At 38.8% G+C, this 25,449-nt stretch overlaps 1 protein-coding gene across 2 annotated transcripts; it reads left to right on the forward strand.

The window, feature by feature from the left end:
- The first annotated feature begins 15,516 nt into the window (after positions 1-15,516).
- Positions 15,517-23,869, forward strand: Kcnv1 (potassium voltage-gated channel modifier subfamily V member 1). 2 transcript variants are annotated; one of them, XM_075961037.1, is made up of 4 exons: positions 15,517-15,965; positions 16,712-17,622; positions 18,443-18,972; positions 21,850-23,869. In XM_075961037.1, exons 2-4 carry the CDS (start codon positions 17,153-17,155, stop codon positions 22,359-22,361), a joined length of 1,512 nt encoding a protein of 503 aa, XP_075817152.1. In that variant the 5' UTR covers positions 15,517-15,965; positions 16,712-17,152; the 3' UTR covers positions 22,362-23,869. The 2 variants fall into 2 exon arrangements, with proteins under 2 accessions (XP_075817152.1, XP_075817151.1); XM_075961036.1 differs by lacking the exon at positions 15,517-15,965 and having other exon boundaries at positions 16,558-17,622.
- Positions 23,870-25,449: the final 1,580 nt, after the last annotated feature.

The raw sequence follows: 25,449 nt of genomic DNA on the forward strand, positions 1-25,449 counted from the left end.
GCATTTTAAAGTCTAGTTTCTTGAGTTCTCTATATATTTTGGAGATCAGACCTTTGTCTGTTGCGGGGTTGGTGAAGATCTTCTCCCAGTCAGTAGGTTGCCTTTGTGTCTTAGTGACAGTGTCCTTTGCTTTACAGAAGCTTCTCAGTTTTAGTAGGTCCCATTTATTCAATGTTGCCCTTAATGTCTGTGCTTCTGGGGTTATACCTAAGAAGCGATCGCCTGTGCCCATCTGTTGTAGGGTATTGCCCACTTTCTCTTCTATCAGATTCAGTGTTTTCGGGCTGATATTGAGGTCTTTAATCCATTTGGACTTGAGTTTTGTGCACGGTGATAGATATGGGTCTATTTTCATTCTTCTACAGGTTGACATCCAGTTGTGCCAGCACCATTTGTTGAAAATGCTTTCTTTCTTCCAATGTAAACTTTTAGCTCCTTTATCGAAAAATGAGGTGTTCATAGGTTTGTGGGATAAAGTCCGGGTCTTCTATACGATTCCATTGGTCGACTTCTCTGTTTTTATGCCAGTACCACCCTGTTTTCATTACTGTAGCTCTGTAATAGAGTTTGAAGTCAGGGATGGTAATGCCTCCAGACAATCCTTTATTGTATAGGATTGTTTTGGCTATCCTGGGTTTTTTGTTTTTCCATATAAAGTTGATTATTGTCCTCTCCAGATCTGTGAAGAATTTTGATGGGATCTTGATGGGGATTGCATTGAATCTATAAATTGCCTTTGGTAGAATTGCCATTTTTACTATGTTGATCCTCCCAATCCAAGAGCAAGGGATGTCCATCCATTTTTTGGTATCCTCTTCAATTTCTTTCTTCAAGAGGGGCTCCCAGGTGCCCAAGCTGAGGTCCCCAGTTAGTTCCCTGGGCAGCTGAGGATAGGGAACCTGAAATGACCCTACCCTAGAGCAATACTGACGAATATATTGCATATCATCCTAGAACTTGCATCTGGCGATGGATGGAGATAGAGACAGAGACCCACACTGGAGCACTGGACTGAGCTCCCAAGGTCCCAATGAGGAGCAGAAGGAGTGAGAACATGAGCAAAGATGTCGGGACCACGAGGAGTGCACCCACCCACTGAGACAGTGGAGATGATCTACTGGGAGCTCACCAAGGCCAGCTGGACTGTTATCAGAAAAAGCATGGGATAAAACTGGACTCTCGGAACATGGCGAACAATGAGGGCTGATGAGACGCCAAGGACAATGGCACGCGGTTTTGATCCTATGCAATGTGCTGGCTTGGTGGGAGTCTAGCCAGTCTGGATGTTCACCTTCCTAGATATGGATGGAGGGGGGAGGACCTAGGACGTGCCACAGGGCAGGGAACCCTGACAGCTCTTTGGACTGGAAAGGGAGGGGGAGAGGAGTGGGGGGAAGGGGAGAGGGGTGGGAGGAGGGGGAGAAGAGTGGGAGGAGGGGGAGAAGAGTGGGAGGAGGGGGAGGGAAATGGGAGGCTGGTGGGAGGAGGTGGAAATTTGTTTTTTTTTTCTTTTCTTTATCCTCCTTTTATCAATAAAAAAATTAAAAAAAAAAAGAGTGTGAAGACATGAAAACAAGAGAAAGGGGCCTTGTTCTCAGAAGAAAGGAAGGTTGAGCATATGAATAGCCTTAGAAAGGGCTGAGAAATAGCATTTGAATGTCAGAAGCAAATGAGATAAAGATAAAGATCACTCATGCTGCTAAAGAATGTGATGGAATTCGGGAACAACTGTGATTTGAGATTTTGGATAAAGAAATTATTAGGAGATTCACAGTAGTCCTTGGAAGATATAGTAGAATCTTAACACAGATGGTTGACAAAGAACAGTAGCATAAAGAGAAATTTATTCTTCCTTTTCTTAATTTTATATTTCTGCTTCCATGGTTGATTTAGTCAGGCACAATCAGTCTGTGAGCTGACATTTGTTTTTACTAAAGTAATGTGATGATTCAATATAGTATACCTAATCATTTTGGTGAAATTTTTATGTATAATGAAGCTTCTAAAAGTTTAAACAGGACTATTTTATTGACAGTTTAAAGAGACTTTCTTTTTTTAAAATATTTATTTTTTATTTTTATTATGTATACAATATTCTTTTTGCGTGTATGCCTGAAGGCCAGAAGAGGGCACCAGACCTCATTACAGATGGTTGTGAGCCACCATGTGGTTGCTGGGAATTGAACTCAGGACCTTTGGAAGAGCAGGCAATGATCTTAACCAGAGAGCCATCTCTCCAGCCCCTTAAAGAGACTTTCTAGCAGCAATTTAGGGTATTTGAACCATAGTTATTTGTATGCTTTATGTATTATTTTCATATCACAAACTGTATTAGGACCAAATTACATATGTGATGCATATAATTAAAATTTGTGACTTGGGGATGGTATGCAAAAATGAAAAGCAAACTTTTAGTAAAAAAAATTGGAAAAGAGAAAACAAAAATTACTTAATTAATTAATTAAAAATAAAACATTACATAACTTTTTGAAGCAACACCACTATCTTGAAACTGAGTGTTCAAATACATAATCGTAGGTGTCTATTTTTTATTGTAACCACAACATATAGTTGCAAGAATTGAGTGGGGTACACCACATAAAGTAAAAAAAAATAGAAAAATAGCTTATATCCATGGATATCACATGATAATAATTTTAAATTTTTTTTTATGGTTTTTCGAGACAGGGTTTTGCTGTGGCTTTGGAGCCTGTCCTGGAACTAGCTCTGTAGACCAAGCTAGTCTCGAACTCACAGAGATCTGCCTGCCTCTGCCTCCCGAGTGCTGGGATTAAAGGTGTGCGCCACCATCTCCCGGCAATAGAGATGGCTCAGCCTTTAAAGGCTAGGCTCACAACCAAAATAATTTTAATTTTAATGTTACTCTAGAACAGTAAGTGAACAGTAAAATCATTTATATTCTAAAGTCCATGTGTCAAATATATCTATGGATGGCGATTTTTCCTCTCATGGGAAATAAAGAACATTTCATAATAAAGAGCCCTATGCCAAGAACATACCATGTTCAACAATGACTTTTAAATAAACACAAAACTAAGAAGTAGATAGCTATTTATTAATGGTCCACTGACATTAATCAGAAAAGACATGCCAAAATTCAACTCAACTAAAAGTAAAGGACTATATTTGATGATCTAGCACAATCCCAGTAAGTATCTGGGTAATCGATTGACTCGGTCAAAGTGTTAAATTTAGAGCCCAGTAAGAAAGCTCAGTGGTTAAAAGCCCTTGCTACTCTTGCACAAAATGCTGGTTTGTTTCCCAGCACCAAAATGATTGGTCACAACTGTGTATAACTTCAATTTCAGGGATCTGATGCACTCTTCTGGCCTCCAAAGCCTCGAGCATGCACATGACACATAAACTCATGTAAGCCTACACACACGCGCGCAGACACACACACACACACACACACACACACACACCACTTAAGTAAATACATGTTTAAAGTGTTGAATAACTCTTATACCATACACAAATCTGGTTTATTCAGTATGTGAAAGCAATACTGTGCCTTACACAGGATGTAGCCATCAAATTCTTCCCCTTAGATCTCACAGAACCCTCAAGAGAAGAAGGCAGAATGAACATAAGAGCCAGAGGGGATGGAGAATACAAAGAAGAGAAGGCCCTAAAATCTAGTGTCATAAAAGTTCATATAAACTTACAGAGACAGAAGCAGCATGCACAGGGCCTGAATGACTCTGCCTCGGGTCCTCTACATATTTATTTTGGCTTCCAGCTTAGTGTTCTTATGGGATTCCTAACTGTGAATGAGTGGGTCTCTTAGTCTTGTGCCTTCTTTTATAAATTTTTCTTCTGTTTCTTTGGGGTTTTTTTTTTTCAATTGCAATGTGTTAAATTTTGTTATGACTTTGTATTAAATTTTCTTATTATATTATTTTTACTTTATCTTATTTGTTTGTTTCCTTAAAAGAGACAGAAAGGGAGTTGATCCATCTGGAAAGAGAGATGGGTAAAAACTGGGAGGAATAGAAAGAGGGGAAACCACAATCAGGACATATTATATGAGGAAAAATATATTTTTCCATAAAAGGTTAAAAAAAGACAAAGAAGATTAACCTCAGTATATTCTCCCTGGAAACAGGATGTATAAAACCTGCATCTAAAACTTATAGTCATCATCCAAGTCAGTATTACCAGACAGAGATAATATGTCACATCTTTAAAAAAGTATTCTAGAAGGATACCCTGAAATCAGTCCTAATATCAATCTATCTACAAGAAGGCAACAGTATCAGCTCAAGTCTTAATTTATAGGAAATGTATAGAAACTTGAATAACACAAACATTTTTATTTATACATGAATGTATTTCTAATTTAGAGCTTGAAAACTTTTTATATTTTACAGTATCATGGTAAGATAATATATGTTTACACAACTAGTAAACATTTGTTAGATGTAAGTTATGTATTAAACCCTAAATTTGTCCCTGAGAATAAAGTGGTGTATAATAAAAAATGAGACCACTGTCCTTGTCCCTGAGAATAAAGTGGTGTATAATAAAAAAATGAGACCACTGTCGTGAGGCTGCACGTGGCTATACTGGAGACAGATGAGTATAAAGAGCTGCAAGCCCACACTCCTCGCCCCCACACTGATGCTAAGGAAGACATAGAAGAAAGGCAACAGCAGTTCAAGATGCACAGTCTGTGTACGCACAAATGAGATGTGGGAGAAGTCACTGGAAAGGGCGGAAGACTTGCCGGTCATGCAAAGACATTTAGATTTTATTCTGTATGCAGTTAACGAGGATTTGAAGACTTTTAAGTAGAAATGAGTGTCATATGATGCAAATTGCTTAAATGTCATGGTAGAGCCCAGAGAAACCAGAAGTAGAAACAAGGAGAAAAGGAAGTGTGTAATGTATGGTCAGGTGTTGCATGCTACAGGGTAGACAGTAATGGTGTGGGATTCCCCTCTGTATGCTATGACTGTTAACTTAGGTAATGTTCTATTCTTCTGTGGTCTTTGATGAAGTTGGAGAACAGAAAGTTATAATTATAGTTTTTCTTAGTTATGATAAAAGATAAAATAGATGTAAATATTTTAACTATAATTCTTGCTTGATACCTATTTTATTATGTGTAATTTTTCTATGTTAAAGTTAAAACCTTTCTTTTTATTTAGACAGAAAAGGGGAGGTAATGTGGGATTTCCTTCTGTATGTTGTGATTACATTTTTTTTTATCACTGGTTAATAAAGAAGCTGCTTTTGCCTATGATAAAGCAGAACAGAGCCAGGTGGATAAAACTAATCTGAAAGCTGGAAGAAAGAAGGCAGAGTCAGAGAGATGCCATGTAGCCACTGGAGGAGACAGACTTAGTGGTGAGGCAGAAATTAATAGAAATGGCTTCATTTAAGATATAAAAGCTAACCAGAAAGACACCTAAGCTATTAGCCAAGCAATGATTTAATTAATAGTTTCTGTGAAATAATTTCAAGTGTGGGCAGCTAGAAATGAAAAAGCAATCTCGGCCTACACAGTAATATAGGAGTTGTTGCTTCCATACGTATTAGTGAAAAGCTTCAAGTCGGAACAGGTGCTCCATGGTGAGTCACTGCCAACATGGAGCTATGATTATTTTGCTGCAGTACAGTGGCTGATTACAGGTAAATCTGAGATAGATAAGTTAGAGCCCCCTCTTCTACGATGAGGAGAGACAAAGATGAGAAGATGGGAAAATGTTATGGCCTAAATAGAAAGGAATATGGACCAATCATTGCCATCATTAGTTCAGGAATCCATGCTACTAGCGAGTAAAGTAGTCACATATCTTAGAAGAAACAGAATAATTTTGACTTCATTATAACCTGAGAAATTTTAGAAAAATTAAAGACTTCATAAAATTGACAAACTGGACATTTGCTTTAAATTTACCCATGTATTATACAAAAAGAAGATTTAACTAACTCACTGCGGTAGATTTAGTTTTCCCAGCCATACTAATAGAAAGGTTTACCCAAGCCTAGAGATACAAATCTATAATCCCAGTTTGCTCTGGAAGCAGATCATAAACTCAAGGCCTCTCTGGACTGCAGTTAGTGTCTTAGTTATTTTTCTACTGCTATGGTTAAAAACCATGACCAAGGCAACATATTTAAAGGAGTTTATTGGAGCTTAAATTTTATATGAGCTTATGAAGATGTCACAGTATCCATTTGAAGCATGAAAGATAGAGGGGATCTGGAATTAGACAACACTATTTACCCTCAAAGCTTACCCTCGGTGACATCTAACAAGCCCTCCTAAAATCCACCAAACAGTGTCATCTACCAGGAGACTAGTGTTCAAATACCCAAGCCTATGGAGAACATTTCTCATTCAGAACACCACAATAAGATCAAGGTCAGTCTGGGAAAGCTGGAGATGCCTGGTCTCAAAGTAAAAATTGAAAAGAGGACCGAGTTTGTAACAGAGTCATACAATACTTGCCCACTATGTTCAAATACTAGGCTTAATCCCAGAGTCCACAAAAACTATTTTTAAACATTTTTATTTTATGTGTATGTAGCTATCTTGATGCATTCTAAATCTTGTTCATCTTATGCTAGGGTCAGGCCCCGAGACAGGAAAGGAGCACTGATGCAAGGAAAACTTCTGACCACCAAGTTGATTGCACACAAATGACCCTGAATAGCTCAAGCCACCTTTATTTTTATACTTAAACAAAGTTATATTTCTTACCAGGGCTACATGAACAGTTTTATTATTGGCTTCTATTTTTTTTTTATTTTAAGAAATACATCATGTTCTCCTTCTCCCTCCCCTTTACCCTCAACATTCCCTTGCATTCTCCCTTATCCCCTACCCCTGCTTCTAATTATCTCAGGAGATCTTGTCTAATTCCCCTTCTCAGGGATTCCATGTATGTCATTCTTAGAGTTCTTCTTGTTACCTAGTTTCTCTAGGGTCATAGGCTATAGGCTGGTTAACCTTTGTTTTATATCTAATATCCACTTGTAAGTGAGTACATACCATGTTTGTCTTTCTGGGTCTGGCTTACCTCACTTAGGATGGTTTCTTCTAGTTCCATACATTTGCCTGATAATTTCAATATCCCGTTGTTTTTAACTGCTGAGTAGTATTTCATTGTGTAAATTATTACATTTTCTTTATCCATTCTTAGGTAGAAGGGCACCTGGGCTGTTCCCAGGTTCCAGCTATTATGAATAATGCTGCTAAGAACACAATTGAGCAAATGTCCTTGTGGCATGAGTGTGCAGGATGGTTGATATGGGGAGAGAACAGAGAGGGAGATCAAGGAAAGGGATATCTTGATTGAGAGAGCATAAATCCTGGCGTCAGGGAAATTTCCAGGAATCCCTAAGGATGACCTCAGCTAAGACCCAAAGCAATAGTGGAGAGGGAGCCTGAGCTGGCCTTTCTCTGTAATCAGATTGGTGACTACCTTAATTATCATTCTAGAACCTTCATCCAGAGACTGATGGAAGCAGCAGATGCAGAGATCCACAGCTAAGCACTGGTCCAAGCTTCCAGACACCAGTCAAAGAGAGGAAGGAGCAATAATATAAGCAAAGAGGTCAAGACAATAATGGGGATACCCACAGAAAGAGCTGACTTGAGTTAGTTGGAGCATACTGACTCCCACTAATAGCAGGGGAGCCTGCATAGGACCAAACTAGGCCCTCTGTGGCTACAAAGTTAAAAAGTAGCAAACATGAGCACAATGCTTTAAGGACGACAATATTCAAACCCAGACTACTATTTCATGTCTGTGAGGCATATTTTTATACAGTTCCCTTTTCTAGAAGAGGGTTTCATGTCTCAATCTCTCTGTAAAAGGCAGACTTTGACAGAGCACTCTTTTTCCATCTCACTATACCGTAACTTCTTCTGCCAGTATTGCTATATATGGCAAAGATGGATCTATCCACCCCATGTTTTCTATTGCATTATTCCCATCAGAATATACTAGATCTTTTTATTAATTCTATATGATTGGTGCCCAGGGAATTTACTCTCAACAATTGGCATTATGTGTATTCCTGAGGCTTTTTCCTTATTCTGTACATGCATGCCCTACCTTCCTTTCTGGAACTATGAGAGAGACATGGTTAATGTTCCAACTGTTGTTTTCTCATAGGTTCCTATCTTTCTCTCCTAGGATTAGGAGTGGTAGTTAGGTAATTCTAGATAAGAGATTTGAAAAACATTAGCCCCATGTTGAATCTTAGGGAATATTTTAAAAGGAACAGAATTTCCAGGGAAAATTACATACAGCTGTTTCATGGGTGACTGACAAAGTAAAACTAAAAATCACACAACGAATAACCAGTCTAATGAGAGAGAAGAGAGCCTGAAAGCGGCATGAACCATGGAACTACTAGTCCTTGACAAACTAGAGCCCACCTGCACAGGTGCCTTGCCCCATGGAACCCCAGTGGACAGCTAGTCACACGCTTATCTGAAATTAGGCTACGTGGCTCCCAACAATCTTACAAAATTAACAATTTCCTAAATTAATTTCAAAATTACTATTTATTTGCGCTCTTTAACAGGTGATTTGAAAGCCACATTTTCATTGCTTGTTCTTTGACAGTTTCACAATATTTAGAAAAGGGACATTTATATAATTATTCTCTCCACTATACCCTCTCTAATTTTGCTTTCAACCATAACACACACAAACACACACCTATGCATGCACACACACATGCACACACACTTACACAACCCCACCAGTGGCTTTCCTGGATTAACAAGTTTTCGTTTTTTTCACAAACCATTTATTTTTACCCTAAACCGTTGTATAAGCTTTGTGAAAACATATCCGAGGTAAAAAAAAAAAAAAAAAAAAGTCATTGTAATCACAAAGTAACAGCTTTGGATCGCTGTGCTAGGTCTGTACAAGCTAGGGTATCAGCAGATAAATGTATGTTCTTAAAGGGGTTCAAGAGGCCCTATGTCTCACTCCTGAGCTATTTGTCAATGACAGATTTGGGAAGAAGGGGGTCCTTGCCTTCATTTCCATGACTTTTTATTTTAAGCCATAATAAAGCTGTCTGCTATTATAAAAATAAACCATCTTCAGCTGCTTACTAAAGAAGATAAATTTGATCAAACAAAGATGAGAACAGATATGACAAATTTGTAATGCGTTGACTTCCCCTGGATTCCTACTCTTTTAGATTTCCGGGAAATCTGTTTGTGGGAGAACTGTGAGGCCATGTCTAAAACTGAGATGTCAATCAAATGCCATGGTGAGGGAGGCCATATGGCTCCTTGTGTTTCCCATGTTGGAAGAATGACAAATTGTACATTCAGTTGCTACCATTACAATTTTCTCTACTGTGTAGAGAAAATATATACTGGAACAAATGTATTCACCCCAAATTTATTTTTCTCTTTCTTTCTTTCTTTCTTTCTTTCTTTCTTTCTTTCTTTCTTTCTTGCTTGCTTGATTTCTAAATCAATAAGATTAGTATATTAGTATGTGCTGATCATGGTTGCTCATGCCTAAAACTCTAGCATTTGGGAGGCTGAAGCAGGAGGATTACTTTGAGTTGGAAATAAATTTGGACTAGAATGTAAGATCTTGTCTCAAAAATGTACCAAAGGCTCTAGGAACATTTTGGAAAATGAAGTAGAAGGATTGTAAGGGCGAGTAGATCACAGAGTTTGCTCTGAGACTGCCTCCTAGTAATTTAAGAGGCTACATTCATGAAGTCTCATGACATGACTACTGCACATGAGGTAAGCAAGGACACTAATAAATAGGCCAATGTGGACAGGAGAAAAACCACAAGAACTCAACCAATCACAAAGAACTACAGGCAACTAAGTAATGCTTCAATCAGAAAGAATATTTTTCTACAGGGAAGAGCACACCAACTGCTTATCTAATACCAAAAGGTCAACCATGAAAACATACATAGAAGGAACATTATACAAACAGAAGGTTATATTTAGAAATACACACACATATATGAATATTTACATTCATGTAATAACAATTAATAAAAAGGGGACCATAAATTTGAAAGAGAGCAAGGAAGGTTTGGGAAGGTTTGATGGAGGAAAGGGGAAAGCGTAGGTAAGAGATACAATTATAATTTCAAAAAAAAATAAAGATAATTAAACCTTACCAACTCCATATATCCATTCTTTGTTACAGTGAGAAGACACAAAAATGTGAAATACAGAGCTGAGTGTAAAAGGCACTGACTGAATATATAGAAAACTGTGGCCATTCCATTTCTGTGCAATGAACTTAACAAAATCCTGTGTGCTAAAAATAAGATAATGCTCTTAGATATTAAAATAAATTATTCAAAATAGTGTCATATACAGTTAACAAAAACATTTAGCCATATATTTCAGTATATGCACCTAAAATGTTACTTGATATTTTATTTAATTATATCATGTTCAAATTCTGTGAAGATGTTATCTAAGAGAACACTAGACCACAACAAATACCCATTTTTAAAGAAGGAATTCCATGTCTCTTTATATATCTTCATGTATCTCTATTGATTCATATGTTTCTTCTGATTTCCTACCAGCTCTTGCACAAAGTAATGACAACGTGCTCTACTTAGTAGTCACTCTAAACATCACTGTATTGTCAATTTCTAGTGTTTATATTCATGTGTCTATAGTACTGCATATAATGTGTGTGAAACATAAAATATATGGTACACAAAAATATATACATATATAGTATTTATGACTCTAACATCAGGTTATAGAAATAAATTTCTAAGGATAATTGCCAGCCAATAAACCACTCAACTATGAGTAGCCTGCAGGGAAACAAAAGAAACACAGTATGAGAAAACCTTCAGAATATAAGAGAGTGCAGATGTTTCTTATAATTCCTGGGTGAAATTTTAACTTTGCTGAGTTCCTTGATAATGAGATAAAAATATTAGATGAAATAAGGAATAGATAGACTACATAAAATTTTACTATTAATATCAATAAACTACATACATTCAAGAGAAGTACAGTTCTTAATGGTTCTTGATCTTTCAACATAAGAGAATTCAAAAAAGCTGAGTAAAAGGCTTTTTCTAACATATTATTTTTATTGACTACTTAGGAATCTCCCATAATGCACTCTGATCACACTTCCCAGTCATCACAGGTCTGCCCCCACACTTATGAACACCCCTCCCCAAAAGAAAAGAAAAATGCCTAATTGATGTTGTCCATACACTTGCATATACTTACAGGAGGATGACCTAACTCCTAGCAGACCTCTGAGTTTGATACCAGTCTGGTCTACAGAGTAAGTTTTAGCACAGTAGAGCTACACAGAGAAATCCTATTTCAAACGGAGGAGGAGGAAAAATGGAAGAAAGAACGGGGGAAGGAAGAGGAGGATAAGCAAAAGGGAATTTTAAGATCTTAATTGGAATATTGAAGCTCAATGTTGGGTTCAATTAACAGCTCATGAGTATGAGGGGCACAGCACTTGTACTGCTTCTGCACCACTACTTCTAAATCTTGTTTATAAAAGTTTAATTTAAGGGTAATTACAGAAGTTAATCAGTGAAGAGTAAGTGCCTACTCGACACGTTATGGATAATCCAGAAAAATTTGGTGTATGTCTTCTGAAGATCACAGTGGTGTAATGAAAATCATAAAATGGCCAATCAGGCTTTCCATCTAGCCTGTATAGAGGGGAAAAGCTGTGAAATTAACAGGCACTATTTTGGCCGTTATCTATAAGACATGGTCAATGTCTTAATTGTGTGGAGCATAAAAGTAAATATTTCCTTTTAAAATTGTTTGTAAAGAGATTCCCACTGATTCCTGCTTATTAAGGTGTCATTTTATAGCATGCCTTTTCAAATAATACAAGCTTTCAATTGAATAAACAAAGTCAAATCAATATCATCAGTCTATGTGACACATGGAAAATTATTTTAATGGTCTCTTTCTTTTATATCTGTAACATATACTATTATCTGTTCTGAAAGGTTCTGTGGTATAATAGTGATGCAAGATGTCAAGTTCTTAGTGTGGTGCCTATCACATAGTAAATACTTACTGACGTATAAAGGATGGATATTAGAAAAAAACTCCTAAATTATTAAAAAATGTGGGTACACAGGAGGTTTTAGAGAGAAGGGGAAGATAAAATAATACAATAATATTATGATTAGAAAAAATGAAAAATGTATTTTAAAAACTTTCATAAAAACAAGAAAAAAATGGAACTACAGGAAGCATTTTATCTCATTTAATTTGAAAACAGTAGCCTAAAGTACACTCCTGGCTCCTGTTTAACAGACAAAGAAAATGAGGCAACTTGTTAAGGCTGTGCAGTCAATAGAAGACAGAACATGAACGGAACACATTAAGGTAGTAGCTATGCGTATCATGATAGCATTGTCATCACCACCTTTGTCAGTGCATCCTGCTATCTCTGTAGCAGACAAGGCTATGAAAACGAGCTCCTAGGTACTTCCAAAGATAATTGCCTCCCCTTGGCAGGAATCCAGAACAAGCCCACATTAAGCTAAATTCTGCCTTAGAGTGGGCTGTCATACGGTTGGGAGGATTTATTCCAAGCACCTAGAAGGCACATGAAGGATGAATACATAGAAGTCAGCAGATTTTATTTTCTTTGAACATATCTCAGTGCTGAGGAGGAAGAGAGCAAAATCATCTTATCCATACGCAAAGGCATTCTTAAATATCCACGCAACTGATTTACCTGACCGTCAACCCCAGAGAAAGCCACAGCAAGGCAAAGTGATGCACGCACCACATGAAATGTCATCTCCTTTGTTAATGAATAATAAAATTTAAGAGAATTGTATGTAAACACATGAGCCTATATTGATGGGGGGGGGTAAGAGTGAAAAAGTAGAATTGTCCTAAGTTAAATTCTTTTAAGCTGTTTATTCAAACTACTTCCTCATCAAATCACCTTATCTAATTATAAAAACTTTGAAGTTAAAGATTTGGGATACAGGGTCTTAGCTGGGGCCATCCTTGTGGATTCTAGGCAATAGTGGAGAGGGTGCTCAAACTGGCATTGCCCTGTATTCAGATTGATGATTATCTTAAATATCACCATAAAACCTTCATCCAGCAACAGATGGAAACAGAGGCAGAGTCCACATCAAAGCACTGGACTGAGCTCCCAAGGTTCAGTTGAAGAGTAGAAGGAATGAGAATATGAGCAAAGAGGTCAAGGCCATGAAGGGTTCATCCACTGAAACAGTTTACCTGAGCTAATGGGAGCTCACCAACTCCAGCTGAACTGGGAAAAACAAGCATAGGACCAAGCTAGTTAGTCCCTCTGAATGTGGTTGACAGTTGTATGGCTGAGATAGACTGAGGGGCCATTGGCAGTGACACTGGGATTTGTCTCTGCTGCATTTACTGGCTTTTGGGGATCCTATTCTCTTTGGATATATACCTTGCTCAGCCTAGATGTAGTGGGGAGGGCCATGAACTTTCCACAGGGCAAGGTGCCTTGCCCTCTCTTAGGATTGGACAGGGTGGCATAAGAGGGTAGATGGAGGTAATGGGAGGAGGGGAAGGAGTAGGAATTTGGATTGGTATTTTTTTAAAGAAAAAAAATCTAACAAAAAAATGTTTGGGATATAAATTAATAGTGAATATATATTTTCTTAAATAAAACTTCAAAGATTTAAGGTCATGTCTGTGTGCTATCATTATTTTGAAACATTACTATCAAGAGTAATTTCACAGAAATATCATAGTCTATTCCCCAAAAGGATTCCAGATAAACTGAGTAAAGAATAATATGAATAATATTATTTTTCAAAATCCAAAAAATGATTTTATTTTATGGTAGTATAAAACTTTCAGCATTTATTAATTAATAAATTTTAACATTTATTTTCACAATTGTCACTAAAGAGACAAATTGAAGTATGTCATGATGACAACGCTAGTCTATATGAGCACTTTGAGAATTCAGATACTTAGCAAAGGGCTTTATGCTTAAAAAGTCACAATTCATATGTGTGTATCGGTAGCATATATGTGATGTATATGCTTATGTGTGTTTGTTCATGTGCCTGCACAGACAAAAGACCAGAAAAGAACTTGAGGTGTGTTCTGCTCTATCACCCTTCAGCTTATTATTCCCTTGAGACAGATCTATTGAACCCAGATTTACACTGGTGTCCACTGAGCCCCCAAAACTATCATCATTTCTTTGCCCCTGTATAGCAATGGAGTTAAAAACAGGCCACCACACTTGGGTTTTTATATGGGTTCTAGAAAATTAAACTCAGGTCCTCGTGGTTGCACAACAAAAGTTCTTATCCACTGAACCACAGCCTCATACTCCCAAAGATGGCTGTTGTTATTATTATAATTCCTTCCTTAGAACACCACTCGTCACAGCTGAGGGTCAGGGATCTGGCAGTGCCACCCAAAAGCCTCCTCCCCTTCCTTACCTAAAGTAATTCTGTAAAAATTTACCTGTTTCCTTACTACGATCTGTGAAGTTAGTGTAGACCTTAACTACTGACCATATGTCTTAACAGAGCTATGAACTTTTTGTTCTTTCAGTACCTAACTCATCTATGATTGAGATGAAGTTTTATCCTCAGTATAAAAGGACATATCTTAAAAACAACACAGTATCTAAACATAAATGATAACGTTTCCTGGGATAATCAGTCTGTGTATTTTCTGCTTGAAAGAGTTCTTTAGAGAGGTAAAAGTTAACCAAAGCGAGAGCTACTAATAGAACCATCACCAAGAAATACCAGCGTTAAAAGAATGTGTTGAATTTTGCTCACTGGTTAGCTGAAAGAGTCACAAAAAGGAATTCTAACCGTTTCCTTCCCAGCATCTGTTAAGCACTTAAAATAAGGCCCAGGACATCATGAATGCTGGCTCTTCATTGGAAACATAAAGCAAAAAATCATCCAACTTCAATTTGTATGAAAAGCAACAAAAAACCATCATCTCCACATTTAACTTCCAGAGGCAGCCCATTTAGGGCTATGCTTGAATATGTATTGAATAAACACTCAACCTCTCTGTCTCCATTTCTTCTTCCATTAATGAGCACATGGGTATCTCATTGTGTTGTTAGGACTAAACAAGATGTGGCCCTAGTAGAGAGTCTACAAAATGTCATGGTATAAAATAAGCAGCCAGTAAATGTTTAGTCTTCTTTATTAAAACTGGATGTCTTGCTGAGGCACTCAGGTCCACAAAATAAATAATAATGAAGAGTCCCAAAGAGAGAGAGAGAGAGAGAGAGAGAGAGAGAGAGAGAGAGAGAGAGAGAGACAGAGAGACAGAGAGAGAGACAGAGAGAGAGAGAGAGAGAGAGAGAGAGAGAGAGAGAGAGAGAGAGAGAGAGAGAGAGAGAGAGAGACTGGTTCACATGGTTCACATTCCCTATGGAAAATACTGAGCATAAATGGTTGTTAGACATAATGATAAATCCTTATCCATGTTTGGGAAGTAGAATATAACTGTCCTAACCCTGCTACCCTGCTTCACAGCCCTTCACCAGTTTGGAGATGTTGGAACATTTTATAGACACAGATGGTGAGGAATGAAAATCAAATACAACGATTCTTGAAGCATCCTCAGATAGGTGCAATATTCAGTGTCAGTGAGCACATCTTTCCTCCCTGGGACTAGTCTCCCTCCTTCCTCACCTTCTATTCTTCTTTAAGGAACTGACCACCTCGGGGGTGCAGGTTCCAGAGGAGCCCTACACAAGGGGGCGTGTAACTCTCAGCAGAATCCTGAGGCCAGGAGCCAGGATGCTGGTGCAGGCAGAGTGAAGCAGCAAACGCAAGCTATGATCTGAGCCCTGTGCAGCTTCCCTTCCTGGCTGGTGAAGTCAGAATTTTCAAGTGTAGACCAGAAGGACTAAAGAAGGTTACATTGCCAGCTACACTGGCTGAACAACTCCCAGGTGTGCCAGAAATTACAGGTGAGTCACTGTCCTTCCTTCCCTCACTTCTAGGCCCTGGGTCCAACAGGTTGGCGGCGGGGGGGGGGGGGGGGGGGGAGACAGCTCTAAGGGGCCAGTAGGCACTCAGCTGATCTCACCTGCTCTCCTGAACTTGGCTTCTCCTTTAACCGTGGGGTCGCTGTTATTTAAACCCTCGCCTCAGCCCACGCTTGTTCTATTCCTTGTCTTTCTGCCTTCCTCCTTTTCCTTAAGTGAGAGCTCGCCTTTGTGTTGGAGAATGCGCCCAGAATGATTCTTCTGAGAAAACTTAAGAAGTGTGCGGTGTTCCCTGTGCTCAAGGGCACCCAGCAAACTGGAGCCCCTCAGTTCATAATGACCCACTGCCCACTGGAACTTCAACTAAAAATGAATAAATAAGTAACTAGCCTTTTTATTGAAGTAGGAGCTCAAAACCTAAGGGAGGAGGGAAGAAAATCTAGCATGAAAGACAGATGGGAACCAGAGAGAAGTGGGAGGAAATCTTGAGTCGGGTACCCCAGACATGTTCCCCACCCCCCCCTTCCACGTGTTCACAGCACTAGAGAACATCACAGAGTGAACCCCTTGCAATAAAAGAGGGACGTTATAAATCCTAGAGTCAGTACTCAGATCCTGCTGTCGCCACCAGTTTCACAACTTTTCGTCTGCCACTGGATAAAAGCGAGGGTCACCATCCTGCTTCCCAGGCACCTGACAGAGTCCTCCTCTCTGCTTCCGCCCTCCAGATCTTCGCGTCGCCCCCCCTGCCAGCTCCTCCATCAGAATCGCCAGCTATACTATCCATACACAGTGTGGGGTCTCAATTACAAAGTTGAAAGAAGGCTGTGCCTATATCTAGGAAGAGCCACCGCCACCGGGACATAGCTTGTGTCCTGGCTGTTTCCTTCCTGGAGGACACCTGATTGCATGACCGGCTCCCTCTGCGCGCGCGACCACTCTTGGTCTCCCAGCCTCCTCGCTCTACCGCGCACTCGCAGCTCCCTAGCGACACCAGCCATCAAGCTGGGGGGTGGAGAGAGTCGGGGTGCGCAAGTGGGAGGCCTCTCCCTCGGGAGCCTGGGAGATCCCTGTCGCCAGGAGGGGCAGTGCCACCGCCCTCTTGGGAACCCGAGCGTTAATCCAGAGCCTTCCCAACTTGGTGGTGCCCTCAGACTCAGGTGGTCGGGATGGATCTGTCACCCCGCAACCGGCCGCTGCTAGATTCCTCGTCGCTGGACAGTGGCTCGCTGACCTCGCTGGACTCCAGCGTATTCTGCAGCGAGGGCGAAGGGGAACCCTTGGCTCTGGGGGACTGCCTCACGGTCAACGTGGGCGGCAGCCGCTTCGTGCTCTCGCAGCAGGCTCTGTCCTGCTTCCCGCACACGCGGCTGGGCAAGCTGGCCGTGGTGGTGGCCTCCTACCGCCGCCTAGGAGCCCTCGCTGCGGCTCCCAGCCCCCTGGAGCTTTGTGATGATGCCAACCCGGTGGACAACGAGTACTTCTTCGACCGGAGCTCCCAGGCGTTCCGCTATGTCCTGCACTACTACCGCACTGGTCGCCTGCATGTCATGGAGCAGCTGTGCGCTCTCTCCTTTCTTCAGGAGATCCAGTATTGGGGCATCGACGAACTCAGCATCGACTCCTGCTGCAGGGACAGGTACCCACAAGGCAGGGCGCGGCAGCTGGGTGGGAAGTCAGGAGTTGGGCTAATAAGAAGGCATAGGCAAGGCTTGAGGCTTTGTGTAAACTTGCCTACTCCAGAGCCTTGTCAATAGGTTCGTCTGCCTCTTGACTGGAGGCTAAGGTGTTTGCATAAGACTAGAAATCAATCCTAAAGTCAACTTGTGCATTGAACGTTAAAGGCAAAACAGAAACAACAGCAAAGAAACTTCTTGTCCCGTTTCTTCCAGAAATTAATATTCTGATTTCTTGTGAAAGCCCAGGCTGATCAGGCTTTAAGTAAGCATCTGGTAATTAAGTAGCTGAGTCAGAAAAAAAAATATGCTTCAAATGATACATAGGAATGAAATATTTCGGTTTATTGCCATCAAATCAGTACTTTATCTGTGAAAAACTTGCTTGAAGGACCTCCTCTGGCCCTTAAAGATATAGACTCTGACAGTGACTTCCTGTTGACCTGTGGCTACTATTACTCCTTCAGGGATATTTTTCTTTTATACACACAAATGTTCCAGTGGCAAACAGATGTTCTTATCACCAAAAATTAAGTCACAAAAATTCATTAATCCAAAATTGCCTGGTTATGAATAAATCCTATTTGCATAAATTTCTACTAAGAAACTGTCATTTAAAAAATGGGAAATCTGGCAGGGACCACCCTGGGTAAAATATGAATATATATTTCTATATTTTATCCCTGTGTAAGTGTGACCTCTCTGTCAAACTTAATTCTTTTGTCCTTCTATATGTGTTATTTTTTTTTTTTAAATTAATCACAAAGTTGTCTTCCCTGAAAGATACTTCAGGAGAAAGGAGCTGAGTGAGACACTTGACTTTAAGAAGGACACGGATGACCAGGAGAGCCAACATGAGAGTGAGCAGGACTTCTCGCAAGGACCTTGTCCCACTGTCCGCCAAAAGCTCTGGGATATCCTGGAGAAACCTGGGTCTTCCACAGCAGCCAGGATCTTCGGAGTAATCTCCATCATTTTTGTGGCAGTGTCCATTGTCAACATGGCCCTGATGTCAGCTGAGCTAAGTTGGCTCAACCTCCAGCTGTTGGAGATCTTGGAATATGTGTGTATAAGCTGGTTCACCGGGGAATTCCTCCTGCGCTTCCTGTGTGTGAAGGACAGATGCCGCTTCCTGAGGAAGGTGCCAAACATCATAGACCTCCTTGCTATCTTGCCCTTCTACATAACTCTTCTGGTGGAAAGTCTGAGTGGCAGCCACACCACGCAGGAGCTGGAAAACGTGGGGCGCTTGGTCCAGGTTTTGAGGCTCCTCAGGGCTCTGCGCATGCTAAAACTGGGAAGGCATTCTACAGGTATTCATATTTCAATGGTGTCTTAATTTCTCTTTGCTTCAGGCAGATCTCTGTGAGTTCGTGGCCAACTTGGTCTACAAAGTGAGTTACAGGACAGTCAAGACTGTTGTAATGAGAAAGCCCATCTTGAAACCTTCCCCCAAAATAGTCAAACAAAAAAAAATTATGTAAATGAGAACATCACCACCTTCCATTCTTATCCACCCCTCACTCTTAAAAAGTACTAGAAAGCAAAATCTTCAAGGTATTATCAGAGGTACAGAGCTATCTCTCACAGACTTTCTGTCTACAAGGATTGTGGAACAATCTGATCATCTTTTACCTTCAGTTTAATATAATACAATGCCATATAGATACATATATACATTAAGACATTCTTCTCAAAGGTCAGACATAAAGCATACATAAATGGCATACAAATAAATTATATACTATATATAGGCCATAAGTTATTTTGTTTTCTATTTCCAAAAAATAAATATATAGAATTTTGTTCTTGACTGGAGAGAAGAGACTTTTTTAGTCACGGCAGACAAGAGATGGCCAGGTTTTGATGGCCTTCCTCTAGTTTTTTATTAAAAAATAGGATCATTTGCTTTGGAAGAAAAAATTTAGTAACTAAATGCCTTACTTGGTATTTGAGAATTTTCTTAAACTTTGAAAAATCAAATGAGCATTCCCTAGAAAAAATACACCTCTCTCTCTCTCTCTCTCTCTCTCTCTCTCTCTCTCTCTCTCTCTCTCTCTCTTTCTCAACCACACACACACACACACACACACACACACACATTAACTTGCCCTTGAAAATTACAACCAATGCCAATGAAAATTAAATTAGATTTAGAGCAATTAAATAGAATTATTTATGATCTGAAATTAATGGTGCTCAGTAGTTGGTTTTGTGACTACTGAATATTATTGGGTTATTACAGGCATAATTTTAAAGAAAACAGAATATTCCCATGAGTTTGTTCAAATGTAAATTCTCAACCCCACCTGTCAAAAGGTAAAATTTTAGTATATGTACTACTTTCTGGATCTTGCACTTTATTGTGTATGCAATTATTTTTGAGCTACATAATTTGGAAGTCATATGTATTTTTGAGAAAGATTGGGCAGCATGCATAATAATATAATACAAATGTATATACACACAAACAAGTGTATTTACAAAGTATGCTGCCATCAATGTCCACAAACATACCTCTGCATGACCACAGTAAGGGTCATGGTAGCTACGCCTGCCTATTAATGTAGGAAGAAATTAACCTGCAATTTCTTTTTCTACATCTCTGTAATTAAGACTCACCCTACAAAATTCTAGTCATGTGTTTTCCTAGCTAGCCTTACACACCAGGGATCTGATGATGGGGTTTCCAAGAACTTTTACAAGTAACATTCTTTGTTTCCTGACACAGATAATGGGATGCTTTCTTTGAGTATTTATAAACTCTTCCCGGGATTCAATTTATAAAACACTGAGAGCTACGTTTTTTCCAAAAGAAAGAAAAAGCGAAATAATAGTAATTTCAACAGTGTCACCTCCTTGAAAGTTTTCTCAGTTCTAAAGCAAGTATAAAGTATTAGCAAAACCTTAATTTATTTAAAGTGTACAATGAATGGGTGAATACTTTATAGTTTTATGTCAAGGAGAGCATTTAGAAAATATGGCCACAAACATCATAAGTTCCCACATATTTGAAACATTGATTGGGAGATGTTGTATAATAATGGATAGAATCCCTGACAGTCTTGGTATAAATCCAGGGTTTGTAGCTTTGTTCTAGATACACCAGCCCTGTTAATGTCAAACTCCATATCTGCAAAATGACACAACAGGGACAAAATCTGTCACGTGGTACTTTTGAGGGGTAACTAAATTTAGTTATGTGGATGATATTTTATCTTTAAGTGTAATCAGTTGTTCTAAACACTGTACATACTTATGTCAAATTATTTCTTAACTGTCATTCCATATCAACACATTAGAGATAATTTTCTAATGAGGTATTACAAAGTTACTCTGGAGGGTTTTTTTTTTAAGTTAAACTTGTAAGTTTATGTACATTGTTCTTTAAAAATAGGTGATAATAAGAATAAAATATCTCAAAATTTGAAGAGAAAACTTCAAAACTTTGGCAATGAAAGAATACGTTGCTCAGTTGTATCTTCTTACAGGAAATCAGTACTATCATATGGTTAAAGGAGATAAGGACCAGAATTTAATAAGTATTCTGGGAACTCTAGAACCTTCCTATACACTGGTAAGAGTGTGTTCTGGATATACATTTGACAGCTGTGTTGTCACCAGTGCCTAATGTACTCCTGCTTTTCCACTTCGTTGCCATGGAATCTACCCCTCATTTCTATGGAGCATCTCATTCTACTAATCTTTACCATGAGTAAGAAAATAAAAGGCAAAAATATATTAGAACAACATCAAAATGATGATAAAAGGAAGTACTGAAATGATACATTGGAAAGCAACTTTGATCATAGGAGCTCTCCACATACATCCCTGCCAAAAACTTTGATTCCATGAAGTGACAAACTGCTATAAGACACCTCTCTATATATTTCAGTTTCATTTTTTACATGAAAAAAATAAAAGCATAAACAGCATAAACTCAATAATTACCAAGTAAATTCATGAATGTAGCTACATTTCTCTTTATCCTTCAAACCTGGCCCCACCAACAAGACTATAAGCTTCCCGAATACAGAGGTCATAATGACGTCTTCATTGTATCTCCAGAACATTGCTCAGCATATTAGTTATGCAGAACATGTTTGTGGGTGGATTGCAAGGAGGGAGAGGGGAAGGGGAGAAGAAAATCAGAAGGATGCTCAAGCCTGACAGCTGCTCTTCTCTTGCAGGATTGCGCTCACTTGGGATGACAATCACCCAGTGCTATGAAGAAGTTGGCCTACTGCTCCTGTTTCTATCTGTGGGGATTTCTATATTTTCTACAATAGAATACTTTGCAGAGCAAAGCATTCCTGACACAACCTTCACAAGTGTTCCTTGTGCATGGTGGTGGGCCACAACATCAATGACTACAGTAGGATATGGGGACATTAGACCAGACACCACCACAGGCAAAATTGTGGCCTTCATGTGTATCCTATCAGGAATCCTTGTCTTGGCCTTGCCTATTGCCATTATTAATGATCGCTTCTCTGCTTGCTACTTCACCTTGAAACTCAAGGAAGCAGCCATGAGACAGCGTGAAGCTCTCAAGAAGCTTACCAAGAACATTGCCACTGACTCCTATATCAGTGTTAACTTGAGAGATGTCTATGCCCGGAGCATCATGGAGATGCTTAGATTAAAGGGCAGGGAAAGAGCAAGTACTAGGAGCAGTGGTGGAGATGATTTTTGGTTTTAAGTTTACTTTCAACTTACTTGCAAAATCGATGTACATTTGACTGGATTGATGAAGCCTTGCTACTATGGATATCTGTATATTGATGATGAGTTTCTTGAACACTTATCTTCTTTCTGGTGTATTGATTTCCTAGAATATTTAACATCTCCTATAGCAACCACTGATTATTTTGACATACTTCTCTTCACCATAGCTAATTGATACAACCAAAATTACTTGGAAAAGAAATACATATCTAAATTTTCAGATATTAGTTGATATAATTTCATACACCAAACTTTAAAAATTCATGTATCAATGTTTTAGATTTCCACAGCTTTTGGGTATTTTCCAGAGGAAAAAAATAAGTGAACATTTAAAACCAAACCGAACATCTTTTGGCTATTTAGAAATAGTCTCCAAATAAATTACTTTTTCTCTATATAAATTAAAGCTGTCGAGTACAATGATAAGCTTTGCAAGCAAACACGCAAACTTGGTGATCATAGCGATTGCTTCATCTTCCATCAAGTGCAAATCATTGGGCCCTCACAGACAGAGCTCTGCCCTTCATCATTCCAGTTGCAAGGGACCTCAAACTGCTGAGTGCAGGGGGTGAGGCTTCAAGTGCCTAGACAGCTTCACCATCGCAACTGAGCGAGAGGTGTGAAGAAGAAAGTAGCACAGTTCTTTGTGAAACTTAAGACGGTTTGTAAAATGTCTCATTATGGATGAATTATTTAAGTTATGCCTTCAAATTCATGAAGTCATGAATATGTAAAAGTGAAGTGGTTAAGATCCTAAATTTATTCATTGAAAAGATTAGATAGTCTTTTTATAAGTGAAAATATGTTGAACGGCATCATTAGATGAACTTGAAGATCTTTTTATTGGTTAAAATTTTATTGGTGGAAAGCTTTTTGATTGCTGAGGTAAATAACAAATGTTCAGACTTTGCAGGCACTTTGACAGTATTTATGGTAATGATACAATGCCTAAAAATTGTGGCATATACTTAAAGCCAAAAGTTTTAAAGTTAAGAAATAACCCCGGTTCTAATACAAAAGTGAGCAATTTTTACAAAAGCCTAGCAAAGGATTTCCTTATTGCCTACTTTCTTGATGTAAGCAATAAAGTTCCTAAAGAAAATAAAATTGGTTCTGGGTCAGAAATCTTACTCTTTGATTTATAAAGCAAATCTACATGAAATGCTTATGTGTACAGAATAACTACAGTGTCAAACCTTCATAGGGGATAGAATTGGGGAAAAACAGATGATATCTTGCTGAAGTAAATGGTAGTGAGCATTGAAGAATCTTTTGCTTTAAATACTGGGGTGATAATGCAAGACCATAATCCCAGCACAGAGGAGAAACATAAGCTTGGGGCCAGCTTTTAAACATATAAAATATTAATAACACAGACGCAAGGCAATACTTCCTGTTTTCTGGTGTAGATGCTTACATTCTGGACAAATTTTCATTTCTATAGCAAATTTCATTAAATTATATCCTAAGGTGCTTTAATTTACTTGGCTTGTTTGTACTTCTACTAAAGATTATAAGAAAATTACAAAAAGTGAATAATTTTAAAATAAATTGCATTTATTTTAAAAACAGGTTCTTACTATATAGCCCAGCTCGCCTGTACCTTACAATGCAGACCAAGACTTATGCAGACTCTGAAATCTCTGCCTCCCTCTGCTTCCAAAGTGCTGGGTTTAAATTTGTGCACTCCGTCATCCAGCAATAGTTATCTTACAAAAAAAAAATGTGGAGTCTAGAGCAAGTCTGGGCACCCCTGGCTATAGCACAAATCTCTTCATTGTCTGAATGGGTAGGAGACGTCAGACACAGAAAATAAATTTACTCTGGGCTTTCTAGAAATATCTCCAGCAAGAATTGTTCCTGGAGTATAATCTGTAGTTTCCCTCAAATATCCCAATTATATTAATACTGTTTTTGTAGCCTTTTAAAATATTTTACTTTTTAAAATTTAGAATAGATTTTGTTCATCTAATATATTCTGTTTATGGCTTTCCCTCTTCCAACTCCTCTGAGATCCTCCCTACCTCCCTCCCATCCAAATCCATACCATGTTTGTTCTCCCTTATAAAACAAATGGGCATCTAAAGAATAATAATTTAAAAATAAGATTTAAAAAGCCAATCAGGAGTAGGATAAAACAACCAAAAGAAGAAATGAGTTGAATAACAAAACCATAAGAAACACATATAGATGCACACACACACACACACACACACACACACACACACACACACACTTGCACAGAGAGGAATCCCATAAAAACACAAAACAGAACCCACAATATATACACAAAGTATCTGTAAGGTTACAAAAAAAATGCCTTGACAAGACATTATAAGACAAAGAACCTTGAAAGATACCACTGAGTTTGTTTTGTGGTTTTATATCAACTACAGAGCATTGGGTTTGTAGCTGCAGTGAGACTCCAATGGAAAAAAACTCATTTTTGTTTATGAGTGACTATCAGTTGGTAATAACTTCTAGGTTAGGGTTGGGACTGGTATTAAATTCACCTCTTGCTCTGGGACCCCATCTATGCAGACCCAGGCAGGCTCTGGGTATGCTGTCAGTCTCTGTGAGGTCATATGTGCATCAGTCCTATAATACTTAGAGAGTCGAGGTCCCTCCATCCCCTCTGGATTTCACACTCTATCTGCCTCTTTTTCCACATGGTTCTCTGAGCCCTGCAGGGAGGAATTTGATGGAGATATTCCATTTAGGACTGAGTGTTTTAAGGTGTCTCACACTCTGTACCTTTTCTGGCTGTGCATCTCTGTATTTGTTCCAAACTATTGCAAAAGAAGCTTTTCTAATAATAACTGAACAAGACAGTGATCTATGAATATAGCAAAATATCATTGGGAGTCTTTTTGTTCTATATTCCTTAAGCAGAAAGGTAGTATTTGGTGTTCCTCTTAGGTCTCTGATTTGTTGAATCTCATGTTGACAATTCAAGCAGTGTTGGGGTTGGGTTCTAGCTCATAAAGTAGGCTTTAAGTTAAATCAGATATGGTTGCTCACTCTCATAAGCTTTGTGTCACTATTGCACTCGTATATCTTGA

Source organism: Microtus pennsylvanicus, chromosome 2, assembly GCF_037038515.1.
Source record: "Microtus pennsylvanicus isolate mMicPen1 chromosome 2, mMicPen1.hap1, whole genome shotgun sequence".
NCBI classification, from domain to species: Eukaryota; Metazoa; Chordata; class Mammalia; order Rodentia; family Cricetidae; genus Microtus; species Microtus pennsylvanicus.

Excerpts from the sequence above, each read along its gene's own strand:
- Kcnv1 (XM_075961037.1), top strand. The coding sequence starts at position 17,153 with ATGGATCTGTCACCCCGCAACCGGCCGCTGCTAGATTCCTCGTCGCTG. Across the intron at positions 17,623-18,442 it reads GACTCCTGCTGCAGGGACAG|ATACTTCAGGAGAAAGGAGC; the intron begins GTACCCACAAGG and ends CTTCCCTGAAAG. Across the intron at positions 18,973-21,849 it reads ACTGGGAAGGCATTCTACAG|GATTGCGCTCACTTGGGATG; the intron begins GTATTCATATTT and ends CTTCTCTTGCAG.